General features: G+C 48.5%; 1 protein-coding gene across 1 annotated transcript in view; it reads right to left on the reverse strand.

Moving 5' to 3' along the window:
* LOC127055902 (zinc finger protein 707-like) overlaps positions 1-14,535 on the reverse strand; it is a 673,013-nt gene that overhangs the window by 477,955 nt on the left and 180,523 nt on the right. The window contains exon 3 of the mRNA XM_050963444.1: positions 12,885-12,967. Coding sequence (XP_050819401.1) covers positions 12,885-12,967 — 83 coding nt within the window. The remainder of the gene's footprint in view (positions 1-12,884; positions 12,968-14,535) is intronic.

A 14,535-nucleotide genomic window follows, 5' to 3' on the forward strand; every position in this document is an offset into this window, starting at 1 on the left:
TCCGCTCCTGTGGTTAGTGTCTGTTTAAGGCTGGCCTCTGGCAGTTGCCCCATGGCTGTAGCTAGAGAAACTACAAGTGGCTCTATGACTCCTGGGGCCATTAAGCTAGAGCACCTAAAGACACTGGAGTTAACCTCAAGGAACAGAGGTCACCAGTAGGAAAGGAATGTCGGGGGAGCAGGGAAGGCGGGAGCAGGTCAGGCTTGCAGAGGGAGCTTCCAGCTGGTTGGGAGCATGTCCAAAGTAGAAAGGAAACAAGTATGGGGAGAGGTGGTGGTGACCAGGTAGCAGACTAGCATGTAGATGGGAGCAGAGGGAGAGATGCTGGTGTCTTCAGATTCCCAAGGGCTAAGTCCTCACTTTGGGGAAATGGTGTTTGCAGGTGGCTTGCTCACATGGCGGGATGGGGGCTGAGGGAGGGATCTGTCAGAACTGATCAGGTGTCTGCTGGCTTTAGGACTTTGAGCTGAGACTAGGACCACATGCAGTGAATGGTGACATGGGGGGGTACTGGAGACATGGCTAGAGAAGGTCTGAATGAGGAAAGAGATAAATCTGTGGGGAGTTTCCTTGGTCACTATGAAAGTTCTGCTCACTGTGGACACTGGTAAACCCACATGGGTGTACATCTCAATAAGAAAACCCGTGGGCTGAGGGAGCTGTGTATGGCAATGCATATAGTCATGGAGAGGTGTGTGATCAAAATGAAAAATGTCTCTGAGGTTCAGTACCGGGTATACGAAGGCACCAATGGCACTGCCCCACCAGGCCCACACTCGGAGCCCACAGTGACTACACTGGGGCCCACAAATATGTTTGGTGCCAAGGCCAACAAAAGGTTAATCCAGCCCTGACTGCCTGAGCACTATTTCAGCCTCACATTTTTTGGTGGAGCTCCCACAGTGAGAGCTGCAGAGCACTCCCCCGCAACACACACGCACACACTCATCCTGGTGTTGGGCGGGGAACAGGAGAAAGGACAAAAGAAGAGATGAAGAGAAAGGAGGCAGGGACAGGTGGATGGAGGAAAAGGTGAAACACAAAGGACAAACCCTAATGTCCCCATGATTCTAAGGGACAAAATCCCAGGTGCGGAATAAAATTCTGCCTCCTTAAGCTTAAGATTTCCATGCCTAGAATTCAACTCTCACCAGATGGATCAGACTGAACAGGTTTCACACCTCCAGGAGGCTCTTACCTTCTAAACAGGGACTGCTGTTTTCTAGTAAAATCACTACAAGGGAAGGAGAAAATTGGAAAGAGGTTTCTCCTGGCGCTCACGTCCGTGAACCCGAATACTCTCTCAGTCCTCAGACAGAGACCTGGAGAAGGAGACTTGCTGAAGCAAAGCCACAGGGGTCTCTGAGGTTTCCCTAGCCCCTGGCCCCTGACTGATGTCAGGATCTCTCTGTGAGGTCACCACCTGCTCACCAATAGTCTTTGACCAATAGTGTGAGGTCCTGCAAAAGGCCTTTGTGATGTCACTGCCACACCCCTCCCTTCCTGTGCCAATGTCCTGCCCCTGGCCAGGCACTTTGGAGCTTTGAGCTACTCCCTGTGCATCACCCCACTCAAGGAGCTTTTCTATAGAGCATCCTCAGATGTCTAAGCACACGAGTGCCATGGCAATGAACTGACACACATGGCACCAAGATGAGATCATTAGTAGACTAACCTATAGGAGAAGGACACCCCAGCATTAGTAGGGGAGAAATCCCTACTGAACATGCATTACACCTAGCAGCCCCTGCGTGGGGTCGGGCGGGGGCTGCGGAGGGGGGAGACCTGGGAAAGGGATGGATGGAAAATGTCTGTGCAGCCGGGACATGGCCGGGGGGGCGAGAGGAGAAGAGCAGGTGACCCCTGAGGAGCGGGGAGAAAAAGGGAGGGCTGAGATCCCCTCGGAATTACCACTGCCCCCTCCGTGGAGACCCCCCTTCTCTCCTGTCCTGCCCCCTTTCTCCCTAGAGAGCAACAAGCAACATCCAGGGTTACACCCCCTTCCCTCAAACCCCTGAGAAATTCCCTGTTCCCCTCCCCCCATTGTGCCCCATTTTCTCTCCCCTTTGCCAATGGACAGTTCAGATCTCAGGTTTGGGGTGTTTCCCCCCATTTTCACCTGCAGTGATTTGTCCTTGTGTAGCTGGGAAATGGTTCCCCCGAGTGATTTCTGAACTGGGCAGAGGCTGGGGGGGGCCTGAGACAGGGACACCTCTGGGCTGGGCTGGGGGGGCCACTCTCTGCTGGCAACAGGGCGTGGGAAGGGCCAGGAAGGGGAGGGGGGAGCAAGTGTCCCCCATAGAGAGGGTCCAGCCCCAGGCTGCTACCAGTAGCACATTCCTATCCTGGCCGTGGGGGGGGCTTTCTCCAGCTGGGACCTGCCCCCTAGGCACCCCAGGCTCTGACCGCACCAGCCCCGCTTGGAGCCCCCAGTGAGTGAGAGACCCCGGAGGAGGAGGGGGAGGGAGCACTGAGCCCTGACAGGAAAGTGACTCTCTCCCCTCAGATCTTGGTGTTTTCCTCTCATGTTATCAAATATGCAGTTTGTGACACAATTTCTTTGCAAATCTCAAAGATTCAAATAAAATAACCTAAACATTTGCCCCACTTCTCTCTAGTTGTCTATTTCTAATTGAATATGCCCTGAGATTTTCCTGTCTCTAATTATAAAATAATAAGAAAATCTCAGATTTACACCTTTTCTCAGATTATTGAACACAAAATGTTTGCAAATGTTGCCCATTTCCTCTTTATTCATTTATCAAGTATTCATGTGAAACACTCAGATTTTACCTCCTATCAACAACTGATATAAAATCCCTCTGATTTTCCACTTTCCTCTCTATAATTTGCAAAATGAATCCAAAATCTCTGATTTCCACCCTTTGTCTTTCATTTCTGAACACTGATCTGAAAGCTCAGGTTTTCCCTCTGTGTCATTATCAAATGTCAATTACAATCCTCTCAAGTTTTGTGCTGTTCCTTATGTTTCTAAATCCCAAAAACTTCTTCCTTCGGGGGAACCTGTTGCCCTGAGTCGCTCTCCATTCTGGATGTTGCAGGGGATTAAATTTCCCAGTGATTGTCTTTCCCCTCTCCTTTGAGGATCATTTGTTCTCTCTTTTAGCTCTGTTAGATATTTGCCAAGGAAAGAGACCAGCCTGAAATTTAATACACATCAAAGCCAGAGGCCTCCCACGGTTTGGGGAACAGTGGTTCGCAGCTGGTAGTGGGAGAGTTGGCTGGCCCCTTTTCTTTTCTCCAGCTGGCACAGGATGAGGGGGTCACTCTGAGTGCAGCATGTCTTGAGAAGTATCCCAAACCACAAGACAAATGGTCTCTGTGAAGGGTTGCTTCCCACAGTGCTAAGATGTAGCCATCTCTGGCAGGATCCATGGTGGCTACTATTTGCTAGTGACAGGCCACGGAAATTTCTTACCTATTTTGCCCCTCCATGCCAGGCCTGCACAACATACGGCCCACGGGCAACGTGCGGCCCGTGAAGTCTCACTGTGCATCACGCAGCCGGGAATCAAAGGGCTCTGGGCTGCCCGTAGCCGCGGGGAATCCAAACCCCTTTAAAGTTCAGCCGCGGCCCGGATTCAAAAGGTTCTGAGCTGCTCGCAGCTGCAGGAAGCCCAGAGCTCTTTAAATCTCAGCTGCGGCCAGGATTTATAGGGCTCTGGGCAGGCGGGCGGGGAACTCAGAGCTCCTTAAATCCCAGCCACCAGGGCCGGCTTTAGGCCAATTTAACTGATTCCCTTAAATCGGCCTCTCTCCTAAGAGGACCCCGCACCCAAGCCCCAGTACCAGCAAAAGCCAGTGCGCTGTACCAGGGTGGTCCAGTTTCCCCAGGGGGCAATTTAAAAGGCCTGGGGCTCCCAGCAGGGGCTGGAACCCCAGGCCCTTTAAATTGCCACTAGAGCCCTGCTGCTGGAGCCCTGGGGTATGGCTGCGGGGCTCTGGGGGCTATTTAAAAAGTCCAGGACTCCCATTGCTTCTACCTCCCCGGCCCTTTAAATAGCCACTGGAGCCCCGCCGCTTCCCCAGGGTTCCCGCGGCTATTTACAGAGCTGGGGCAGTGGAAGCAGGGGCGCCCCGGGCCCTTGAAATAGCCCCCAAGCCCCAGGCTGCTGCTGCTACCCTAGTGGGAGAGGGGGGAGGAGGAGGAGGAGGAGGAGGAGGAGAAGGAGGCACTCACCATAGAGGATGGGCTGTACCCCCTGTACCTGCACCCCCTGCCCTGCCTGCAGCCAGCCCGTCCCCAGGAAGCCCCTGCTGCACCCCCTGCCCTCACCAGCCCCGCACCTCCTGCCCTGCTTGCACCAGTTCCTGCCTGCAGCCTGCCCATCTCCAGCCAGCCCCACACCCCCTGACTTGCCTTCAGCCCTGCACCAACCTCTGTCTCCAGCCAGCCCTGCACCCCCTTCCCTGTCTCCAGCCAGCCCCTGCCACACTGCCTGCCCTGCCCGCACCAGCCCTGCACCCCCTGCCCTGTCTCCAGCCAACCCCGTACCCCCTGCCTTGCCTTCTGCCCTGCACCAACCCGTCTCCAGCCAAACCCTGCCACACCCCGCTGCCTGAAGCCAGCCAGTCCCGCACTCCTTTGTCTCCAGCCCTGCCAACCCATGCCGCACCCTCCCTGTGGCCCTGCCTGAAGCCAGCCAGCCCACCCAACGCCTCTTGTCTCCAGCCTGCCCCACACCCCTTGCCCAGCCTGCAGCCAGACCCTACCTCTCGCATCCTCCCCCTCCCCCACCTCCAGCCAGCCCCATGTTCACTGGTGCCCTGCAGTTCCGAGGGAAGTAACCCTGCACACCTGCTTCAATGAGATGGGCAGGGAGCAGCTGGGACCCACACATGTGCACCCTAGCACACCCTAAGGGAGTGGCAGAGCTCATTTCTAGTTCAGACCCATCTTTTTTAAAAAGAACTTTTAGGTAGGGTTAACATACATCTGTACTTTCCCGGACATGTCAGGCTTTTTGGTTCTTAAATCGCCATCTGGGAGGAAAATACGGACGTATGGTAACCCTACTGGTACAAAAAATACATACTGTGGCAGAACTTTTTATAGGGAACCGGTTGTTAAGAACTGAAAGGCTTTTTTTTTCCCCAATCATCCCTGCGGGGCCCCGCCAAAAATGTTCAAATTGGGCCCCGCACTTCCTAAAGCTTTCCTGCCAGCCACGGCCGGGATTCAAGGGGCTCTGGGCTGCTCGCAGAGATTCCCGGCCGCAGCTGAGGTTTAAAGGTCTCAGGGATCCCTGTGGCTGCAGGCAGCACAGAGCCCTTTGAATCCTGGCGGCAGCTCCAGGGGATGGAATGAGGCTGGGATTTCAAGGGCTCAGGCTCCCCTCAGCAGCAGGAGCTCTGGGACTTTAAATCCCTGCCCCAGCCCTGAAAAGCTCCGGGTTCCCCCAGTCGTCAGAGCCCCAGGCCCTTTAATTTGACCCTGAGGGCTCCCAGCCACCTCTTTGGCTGGGAGTCCCTGGTTGATTTAACATCAAGTAACACCTCCCCACCACCAACTTTCCTTTTTGACCCACAGGTGTTTTGGTGGGGCGGCGCTGGGGAAGGAGGGTTTGTTTCTGCAGGGCTGGGCGGGGTGTTTCCGCCAGGCCGGGAGGTCCTTAGTGGGGGGTGTTTCCGCAGGGCTGGGGGGGTTTCGGTCCTCAGCTGTTTTCTTTGGAGTATTGTGGCCCTCGCTGTTTTACTCAAAGTACTGTACAGGAACTTTTCAGGGGGATTAAGGCAAAATGCCACATTTATTAGTAATACAGGTATCAATTAATACTCTATGATATGCACATGAGATATATATCATAGTCATGCATTCACGCACACACACAGACATAAACACACTCCATCTTGCTGTCGTTACCAACTAATTGCTCCGCTTAACTGCACTGGCCAGGTGAGTTAGATGGGGGAGGGGTGGAGCCGGGCTTCTGCCGATCCAAATCGATGATCCGATGGTGACAAGACGAGATCCGGGGTCCTTCTGCAAGACACCTCGCATTTATAGCAGCTTCCCTCTTATGCAAATCTAGACCAGATTCAAAATCTGGGTCTTCGTCCGTTGGTCTTTGTGCTGCATTTCTCTGGGTGTTGTCCCAATGCTGCTCAAAGAGGGTGTTTTCTAAAGAAGGTGCTTGCTTCTAATCCCTGAGGCCATCAATATGTCTGCTCTTCTTTATTGGGCCCACTTGACAAGTTGTATTGTCCTTTGTTCTGGCTCCCATTCCCTCTTCAACTGTTGTAGCTGTCTGGAGGTGGGTGTCTTCCAAGCCTCACTCATTCACACCTCATTCAGTCAATAGAGCAATTGATTACAGAGTGCGGGGGAAGATCTTATTCTACTTCTAGCAAAAATGCACATGTTTTCTTTTACTTTAACTATACTATCCTTAGGGGCTATAACATTTGATACAAAGTTTTCTACCAATTTTCTATATAGGGATCTAATACAAAGTTGTATGAAAATAGAGAGGCACAATGCCAAGTCATATGAATTACAAAATAACATCATGCCGGATGCAATGTCATAAAGATAAAGATACTTAATACAAAATAACACAATGCAACGTTATCAAGATTTATAGAGATAGTTAATACAGAGATTTCTCTACATCACCGCTTTACGAGTTGTGCAGGCCTGCTGATGGCATTCGCGGGGCTTCTTACTCGTGTGGATTCTCTGATGCTGAATAAGGTGAGAGCTGCGATTGAAGGTTTTCCCGCACTCACTGCATTCATAGGACCCCTCCTGTGTGTGGATTCTCTGATGCCGAATAAGGTGTGAGCTGCGACTGAAAGTTTTCCCGCACTCAGTGCATTCATAGGATCGCTTCCCTGTGTGGATTCTCTGATGCCCTATAAGGTGCGAGCTGTGACTGAAAGTTTTCCCGCACTCATTGCATTCACAGGGCCTCTCCCCTGTGTGGATTCTCTGATGTTGAGAAAGGCCTGATCTGTAAGTGAAGTTTTTCCCACACTTAGCACATGTATTTTTTTTTGCTTTTCTCTGCAGATTTCCTGCTGTATTCTGGATTCCTTAAGGCCCTTCTGAGTTCCCTGACAGGAAATAAATTTATCCATTTTCTCCCCTGGCTGGTTTCCCTGCTCTTTTTCTGGTCTGTGCTGAACCTCACACGTCATTGCATCACCTGCTGTGATAGAGACAGAAACCTGAAACAAGGATGGAAAGGGGAAGGCCAAACCAGAACAAGTGCTGGAGAGAGGACAAATAAAAATCAGGAACTCAACTCCCCCCAACAGGAGAGAGGAGGGGATCAATTCAGCCTTCACATCCCATCCAACTTCACAGGGGGAAGGGAGAAAGCTACTGCCCGGTGTCTGCTAGCATCTATAGGAAGCCTTGAGCTATATTTACCCTGTGGATGCGACCCCTGCTAGGGACAATAATGAACTGAGAGACTTCCCAAGAGCTTTGTAGGGCATCCTAGATGTTTCCTTCAGGCACTTACAGATTCTGAGTTGGTTTAATGTTTCCTCATCTGTGCGGGGAGATCTCAGGATCTCTCTTTCCTCTGAACCCTGGAGCTCTGGGACCCATGGCTCTTCCCCTTGTTCCAGCTGGGAGATCATATCACGTTGGAAAACCAGAAACTCCTCTCAGATGAAAGAAAACAAAGGAATTCAGTTGATTTCATATAACTTGATCATCAAAAACATTCTGTTAATTTATCTTCAGTGCTTAGTGTGACCTAGTGTGCCTGGGGCAGTCCTCATTGAAAATGCCAAGGTCAGAGCAGGCTGAAAAAGGGAGAGCAGATGCTCCCCATACTGGTGGTTAACACTGAAGTTAAACTCACTTACCAGTCACAAACTGTGCTTCTGATCCCACACACTGGTTAACGAGACTCTGAAAAAAGAAATCACACGGCCCCCCTTTATTGCATGACAGTTCTCTGACTCCTAATCAGCAACTAGGTCCCGTACAGTGAGAGGTTATTTAAAAACTCTGCTCACTGTGATACAGCATGGCCAGAGGGCAGCAGGAGAGTGATCCTAATTGGATCCAGGAAGTGGGTGGGTAGAAGGTTAGCCATATTACCCAGGTTTGGATCTCATCCAAAATACCGTGCTGCCAGCCAATCCTTTAGCAGTTAAACTAAATGTTTAGAAGAAAGAACAAATGAAAGAATGAAGTTAAATTCCATCCTTCCAGACAATTCTTTAGCATCTAAACTAAAGGTTTAAAAGAAAGAAAGACAGAAAGAATTTAAATGGAAAAGCAGTCAGATACATTCCAAAATGGATATATCAGGTTCTTAGCAGTATTGGTGAGTTGCTGGCTTGAAAGTGTGTCTGGAACGCATCCACAGCTTGGATGGGTCATTCAGTCCTTTGTTCCAGGGTTCAGTTTGTAGAGAAGTTGCTCCAGAGGTAGGAAGGGGGATTGAAGACAAGATGGAGATGATGCAACTGCCCTTTATATTCCTTTTGCCATGTGGCTTGTACTTCCTGTGTCCCAAACACAAGCTTCACAGCACATGGCATGGAAAAGCTTTGGAGGTTTCATTACACAGGCAAACCCCGGCATGTCTTGCTGACTCAATAGGTGTATCCCCTTGGTCCATAGGTTCATTGTACAGCTGATGACCCTCAATGGGCCATCAAACATGCTAGGCAATGTTGATGCCAATATGTCTGGGGGTGTCACCCAGAAAAACTGCACAAGTCTGGAAATACAGATATACCTTACATATCTGTAATTCACAATACAAAGGTGATAGAAACATAGAAACAAAATTATCATACTTGGCAAATCATAACATTTTCACTGACACTTTACATGGCATACCTAGCATGATTCATTGCAATTTTATCAGAATATATTATTTTATTATTAATACTAAAGTGTCTCACAATTTCATGCAGTCTCACACTTGCTAAACTAGTGAATTCCCAGGACCAGTTCCCCAGGTCCTTGAAGATGCCAAACATTGTGCTTATGAGGGATTGAAATACCCACATATCTGCTGGGAACACACACACAGACACTGTGTCAATCTGTACCCCTGTGCTCACTCTTCTAGAAAATTAGGATCAATTTTGTACCCAGTATGGCTTGTGAGGTATCATTAGAAAAAGCATAACCTATTGAATATTATCCTCCTGTTAAAATGTGTAGTAACACTGTATGTAAAATTGTGAGATTTTACAGTATGATATTACTGAAAAAGTTACAGTTCTGGGGAACACCCACAGACCAGTTCCTCAGAGACAGCAAGGCAAACAGCTGGTCAAACAGCCATTCTCCTGCAGGGAGAAGGTGTGAAGACATTAAGGGCTGGACTACACTACGGGGGGAAATCGATCTTAGATACGCAAATTCAGCTACGTGAATAACGTAACTGAAGTCAAATATCTAAGATCGGATTACTCACTAATCCTCACCGCGCGGGATAGATGTCCGCGGCTCCCCCTGTCAAATCAGAAACTCCGTTGGGGTTAGTGTTGTTCCGGAATCGATATAAGCGTGCTCGGGGATCGATATATGGTGTCTAGATGAAACACCATATATCGATCCCCGAGCAATCGATTTTAACCCGCCGATACGGTGGGTAGTCTAGATGTAGCCTTACATTCCATCACAGGGACCTTTTGAGGCTGTTGTGGAAAACGACCACAGGATTAATATTTGAATCAGCTCAGCCTGAGGCTCTTTTCTTGGTTACAAGCACGCAGGGGGCGACAGCTATTGGAATACTGTTCCCGAGCTAAAAATCACACAAGCCTTTTACAGCTTAAAACCACAAACAATGACACATACGTTGCACATTAATTTCCTTATTTGGAATATATTGCAAAATATGATGCAGGTCAAAAGCAAGCTGAACAATCAGTTTTCCATATTCGGCCTTTCCTGTTATTTTTATTACACCTGGTGATATGGGAGCAAGACTCTCCATGTCTCAAGAAATGTCACTACCAACCTAGGCCATTTTCACATGCTGGGGTGCAATCCAGATCAGCGAGGAGTTGTGTCATCTGTAATCCTGGGTGAGATTCAGTGTTCTGCTGCTGGAGCTCCCCTGTCTGGATACTCCCAGCCAGCGTTCAAGGACGCACTGAGTGTCTGTATGATAAGTAACCCTGGACTGGCAGTTCTGACTCCAGCCGCCTGCTTGTTACACCCCAAGCACATTCTGGTTTGGGTAGAGAAGGCTCAGGGTTTGAGAGAAGGCTGCGGGTAGGAAGCTTCTGTTCATTATGCTGGACCTAACCCCAGTTTTACTTGAGTAAAGAGGAGATATTTGACATTGTGTGATGCTGCTCCTGTGCTCTGTTCCCAAAGTGTTCTGCAGCAGAGGAGGGTCTCTGGTAGTAGGTATGTTACTGGCCTATTGGGGTGATGCTGAAACAGGACAGGGTACAGATGGCATTGTGGGGGTGGCATGAACCTTCACTCTTCATTTCCCCTTCCAAGAACAGAAGGGACAGGAATCCTAACCCAGCAAGACCATCGTCTCATAGTTCCCCTGCATGACATCTCTGTAGAGGGCTCTCTGAGTGGGGTCCAGCAGAGTCCCTTCTTCCCTGGAGAAATACACAGCCACCTCCTCGAAGGTCACCGGCCCCTGAAAGAGCAGGAGTCCAATACTCAGTACCTGCTGACCCACTCACAACCCCACTATTCACGGAACAGCAGCACCAGGGAAATGGAAGCTCCGGGAGGCACATGTTAACATAGTCCCACCCCACCTTTCTTACAGCAGCCAGGAGGCATCAGGGGGTAGAAAGATAGAACCTTTGTGTCTCCCATCTGACAGAAAGAAGCAGGGTCTTCACATTTATCACATAGCTACTAGCCAGAGCTTAATATAGGAGATGGGGCTGTCTCTGGACCCTGATAGTGGCTCCCTGGTAGGAATCCAAGCACTCTCCAAATAAAATATATGGAAGAAAGGGGAAGTCAATCATAAAGAATAGAAGTTAGAAGGTCAGAATTGTAGTGCCCATTAACAAAGGTTTAGAGAAAATAGAGCCTATCAAACTAACGGGATATCCTTATTGGATGAGATCAAAAGTTTGGTTGCAGCTAATAGTATTGATGTAATATACCTAAACTTACGTAAGGGACATGACTTGATTAGCACAATATTTTTACTAAAAAAAACTAGAATGATACAAAATAAACGCGGCATACATTAAATAGATTAAAAACTCTGATAGTAAATGGGGAACCATGATCGAGTGGATTTCTTTCTAGCAGGGTCCTGCAGGGATTGGTTCTTGGCCCTGTGCTATTTAACATTCTTATCCATGACTTAGAAGAGAGTACAAAATCATCACTGATAAAGTTTACAGTTGCCACAAAGATTGAGGTTGGTGGTAATTAATGAAATGTCAGTAGATTCAGGCTCCATCACTGAGAGTCTGGGAAGTTGTCCCAGCCCTGGCTGGAGGGTTATTTCCTGTTCCACAAAGAGGGGAAGTTCCATTCCCAACTTCTGTGCCTTGAAATTAGGACCTATCTGACACTACACCCCCATATTCATCATAGTGGTATGATTATAATATGATTAGGACATAATTATGATCTCTTTTGTAGAAGATGCATCATGTGTGGTGTCACTGGAAAAGTTCTGATTTGCTGCATATGATTATCCTATTTGTGTGCACATATCATGTTCGTATCTGAAGTTATGGATATTGACTCTGGATCTGTATTTCAAATGTGCTTACTCTGGGTAACACCCACAATGAGCCATTCAGGTACAACAATGAAGAAGCCAGACAGTGCTGATGGCTCAACAAAGACAATGGACTGTGGAAGAGCTTAGCCTTCCTGTGAATGTTTCAGCCAGCCTATGAGTCATGGCTACTATGACTCAGCAGGGCCTGTGACCAGACCACATGACACTAAACTCCATTTTAGTACCTGTATTTTTCCACAAACTGGACTAGGAACTGAGTTTGGAACAAAAGGTTCCCACCATATGGAAAAGCTACAGAAGGTGGGGTGTGACATCATCTCTTGGTCTCATTCTCCACACAAGAGAACTTCTGGAAACACCTGAGAAACAAAAACGGATGTGTGGGAAGTGCTGCTCCCAGGATCAAGAGATTTCTTGCTTGTGTATGGAAACTTGGGGGACTGCTTGTACCATCAGTCAGGGTGAGAAATTGGTAATTCGAATTCTATCCATCTAGTATGTTAGGCTTAGTCTGAGTTTTGGTTATTTGCTAAATAATCTGCTTTGATCTGTTTGTTATCACTTATAATCACTTAATCTATCTTTCTGCAGTTAATAAACTTGTTTGATGCTTTATCTTAACCAGCGTATTTTGAGTGAAGTGTCTGGGGAAAATCTCAGCTTGTTGTGCACATCTGTCCCATATCGAGGGGAAGGGGAACTACATTAATGAGCTTGCATTATAGAGATCCCTGTGCACTATAAGATGGTATCATTCTGGATTTATACTACAGCAAGTGTGCAAGGTTGGGGAGTGGGAAATTGGCTCTTGTCTTCTATCTGTCCTTGAGTGGCTTAGGTAACGCACTCAGGTAGCTTAGTTGGCTGCATGGCGCCACCTGCTGTCGTGTTGGGTGATAATAGGCCCTGGAGAGGCTGGCGAAATCTCCAGCAAAGCAGTGTGAGAAGGGCCAGCCCAGCGTGAGGGTTAGAGGACACAGCAGTTCCCAGAAGCTCCACAAACTGCCTCCTGGGGGTGACAACCCATCACGCCCTACACTACACAAGTCTCAGCAGGTTTGTCACATGCTGTCCCCTCCCTTTCTCCACTCGAGATATTTCCTGCTTCCCACCACCTCTAGCAATTCCCACCCTCTTATGCATTTACTGCTCCTCAACCTCCAAGCAGAGCCCGCCACCCTGATAATCTCTTACCTGAGCCAGCTCCATTGCAGCCATTTCCTTGCCCCTGGGAGGACGAGATGATCTGCAGCGAAACATGGATGTTATTCTCTGGCCTGCCGGGGTGAAAAGGGCAAGGTGTGAGAATTCAGACTAGGCTTTTGTCCATTCCCCAAGCCGATTCCCCCCAGCTTTTCCCCTGCTAATGCACATTCTAGGTTCTAGCACACTGTGAAGCACAGAGTGACCTTATTCCAGTACAGGCCTAGCCCCCTCCCACCAGGGTGTAACCCTCTGACACATGGGGAAACCCTCCCAGTAACAGTCTCTCTCTTACACGTATCAAGTTTGCGGACAACACCAAGCTGGGAGGGGTTGTAAGTGCTTTGGAGGATTGGATTAAAATTCAAAATGATGTGGACAAACGGGAGAAATGATCTGAAGTAAATAGGATCAAATTCAGTAGAGACAAGTGCAAAGTACTCCACGTTGGAAGGAACAATCGGAGGCCAGAGAAGAGCAGAAACAAAGGAGTCACTTTGGGGGATTCTCCCTGTCATTGTCCCCAAGGTAGCTGTCTCAGGTTTACAAAGGTGTTTCATGTTCCAGCCTTTATACAGTCTCTCCTGGGAGTGCCCCTTTCATGGACTGGGCCTAGTTTTAGTTTTTGGTAGTTAACAATCTTGGTTTATTGTTCATCTAACCAGTATGTATGGATTGAAGTGTGTTGGAAACTCTGTTTGGGATAACAAGCTGGTGCATGTCATTTTCCGCTGATGAAATGACAGACTTCATATGAGCTTGGGTCGTTCAGTAGCATGCTGGACAGTGCAAGATGCACATTTCTGGGGGAAAGTTGGGCACTTGAGAATTTGCTGGTTTTCTCCTGAGGTGTAATTCATGAGTGGCTGTCTAGCAGCACTCAATACTGTGTAGCTGGGAGTGAGTTACATGCTGGAGACTGTGTGTTAATTGGCCAAGAGAGGCTGTTCTCGCGGGAAAACAGTGGAAAAGGCACCCCATGCTGGAGGACTGAGGGGACAGCTATTTAATAGCCCAGATTGTACTCTGGGTAACATCACAGACACTCATTATGACAGAGCCTCTTACAACACAGAGAAAGTAAATCCATGTCCCAGAAATCGAAGACTCCAGACCGAGGGCAAGTGTCCCTGGCACTGCTTCTTGCTGACAGAGAGGTTCAGAGACAGTGCGAGAATCCTGGGGAAGCTGGGAACAGGAAGCATGGGCTGACAGGGTTCGGTGTAAAAAGGGAACAGGAAGGGCAGGGATATTACTGAATCCAGGATCTCAGCAGTACTAGATGACAGGATAGCACATAGTACAGCCCATTGGAAAACACAATCCCAACTATACATACAAAATGATGGGGTCTAAATTAGTTGTTTCCACTCAAGAGATGGATCTCGGAGTCACTGTGGATAGTTCTCTGAAAACATCCACTCAATGTGCAGCAGCAGTGAAAAAAAGTGAACAATGTAGGAAATAATTAAGAAAGTGTTAGATATGACAGAATATCTCATAGATCATATTTGTAAAAACAGCATATAAATCCATGATACACCCACATCTTGAATACTGCATGCACATGTCACCCCATCTCAAAAATAGATATATTGGAATTGGAAAAGGTTCAGAAAAGGGCAACAAAAATGATTAGGGG

Source organism: Gopherus flavomarginatus, chromosome 7, assembly GCF_025201925.1.
Source record: "Gopherus flavomarginatus isolate rGopFla2 chromosome 7, rGopFla2.mat.asm, whole genome shotgun sequence".
Taxonomy (NCBI): domain Eukaryota; kingdom Metazoa; phylum Chordata; order Testudines; family Testudinidae; genus Gopherus; species Gopherus flavomarginatus.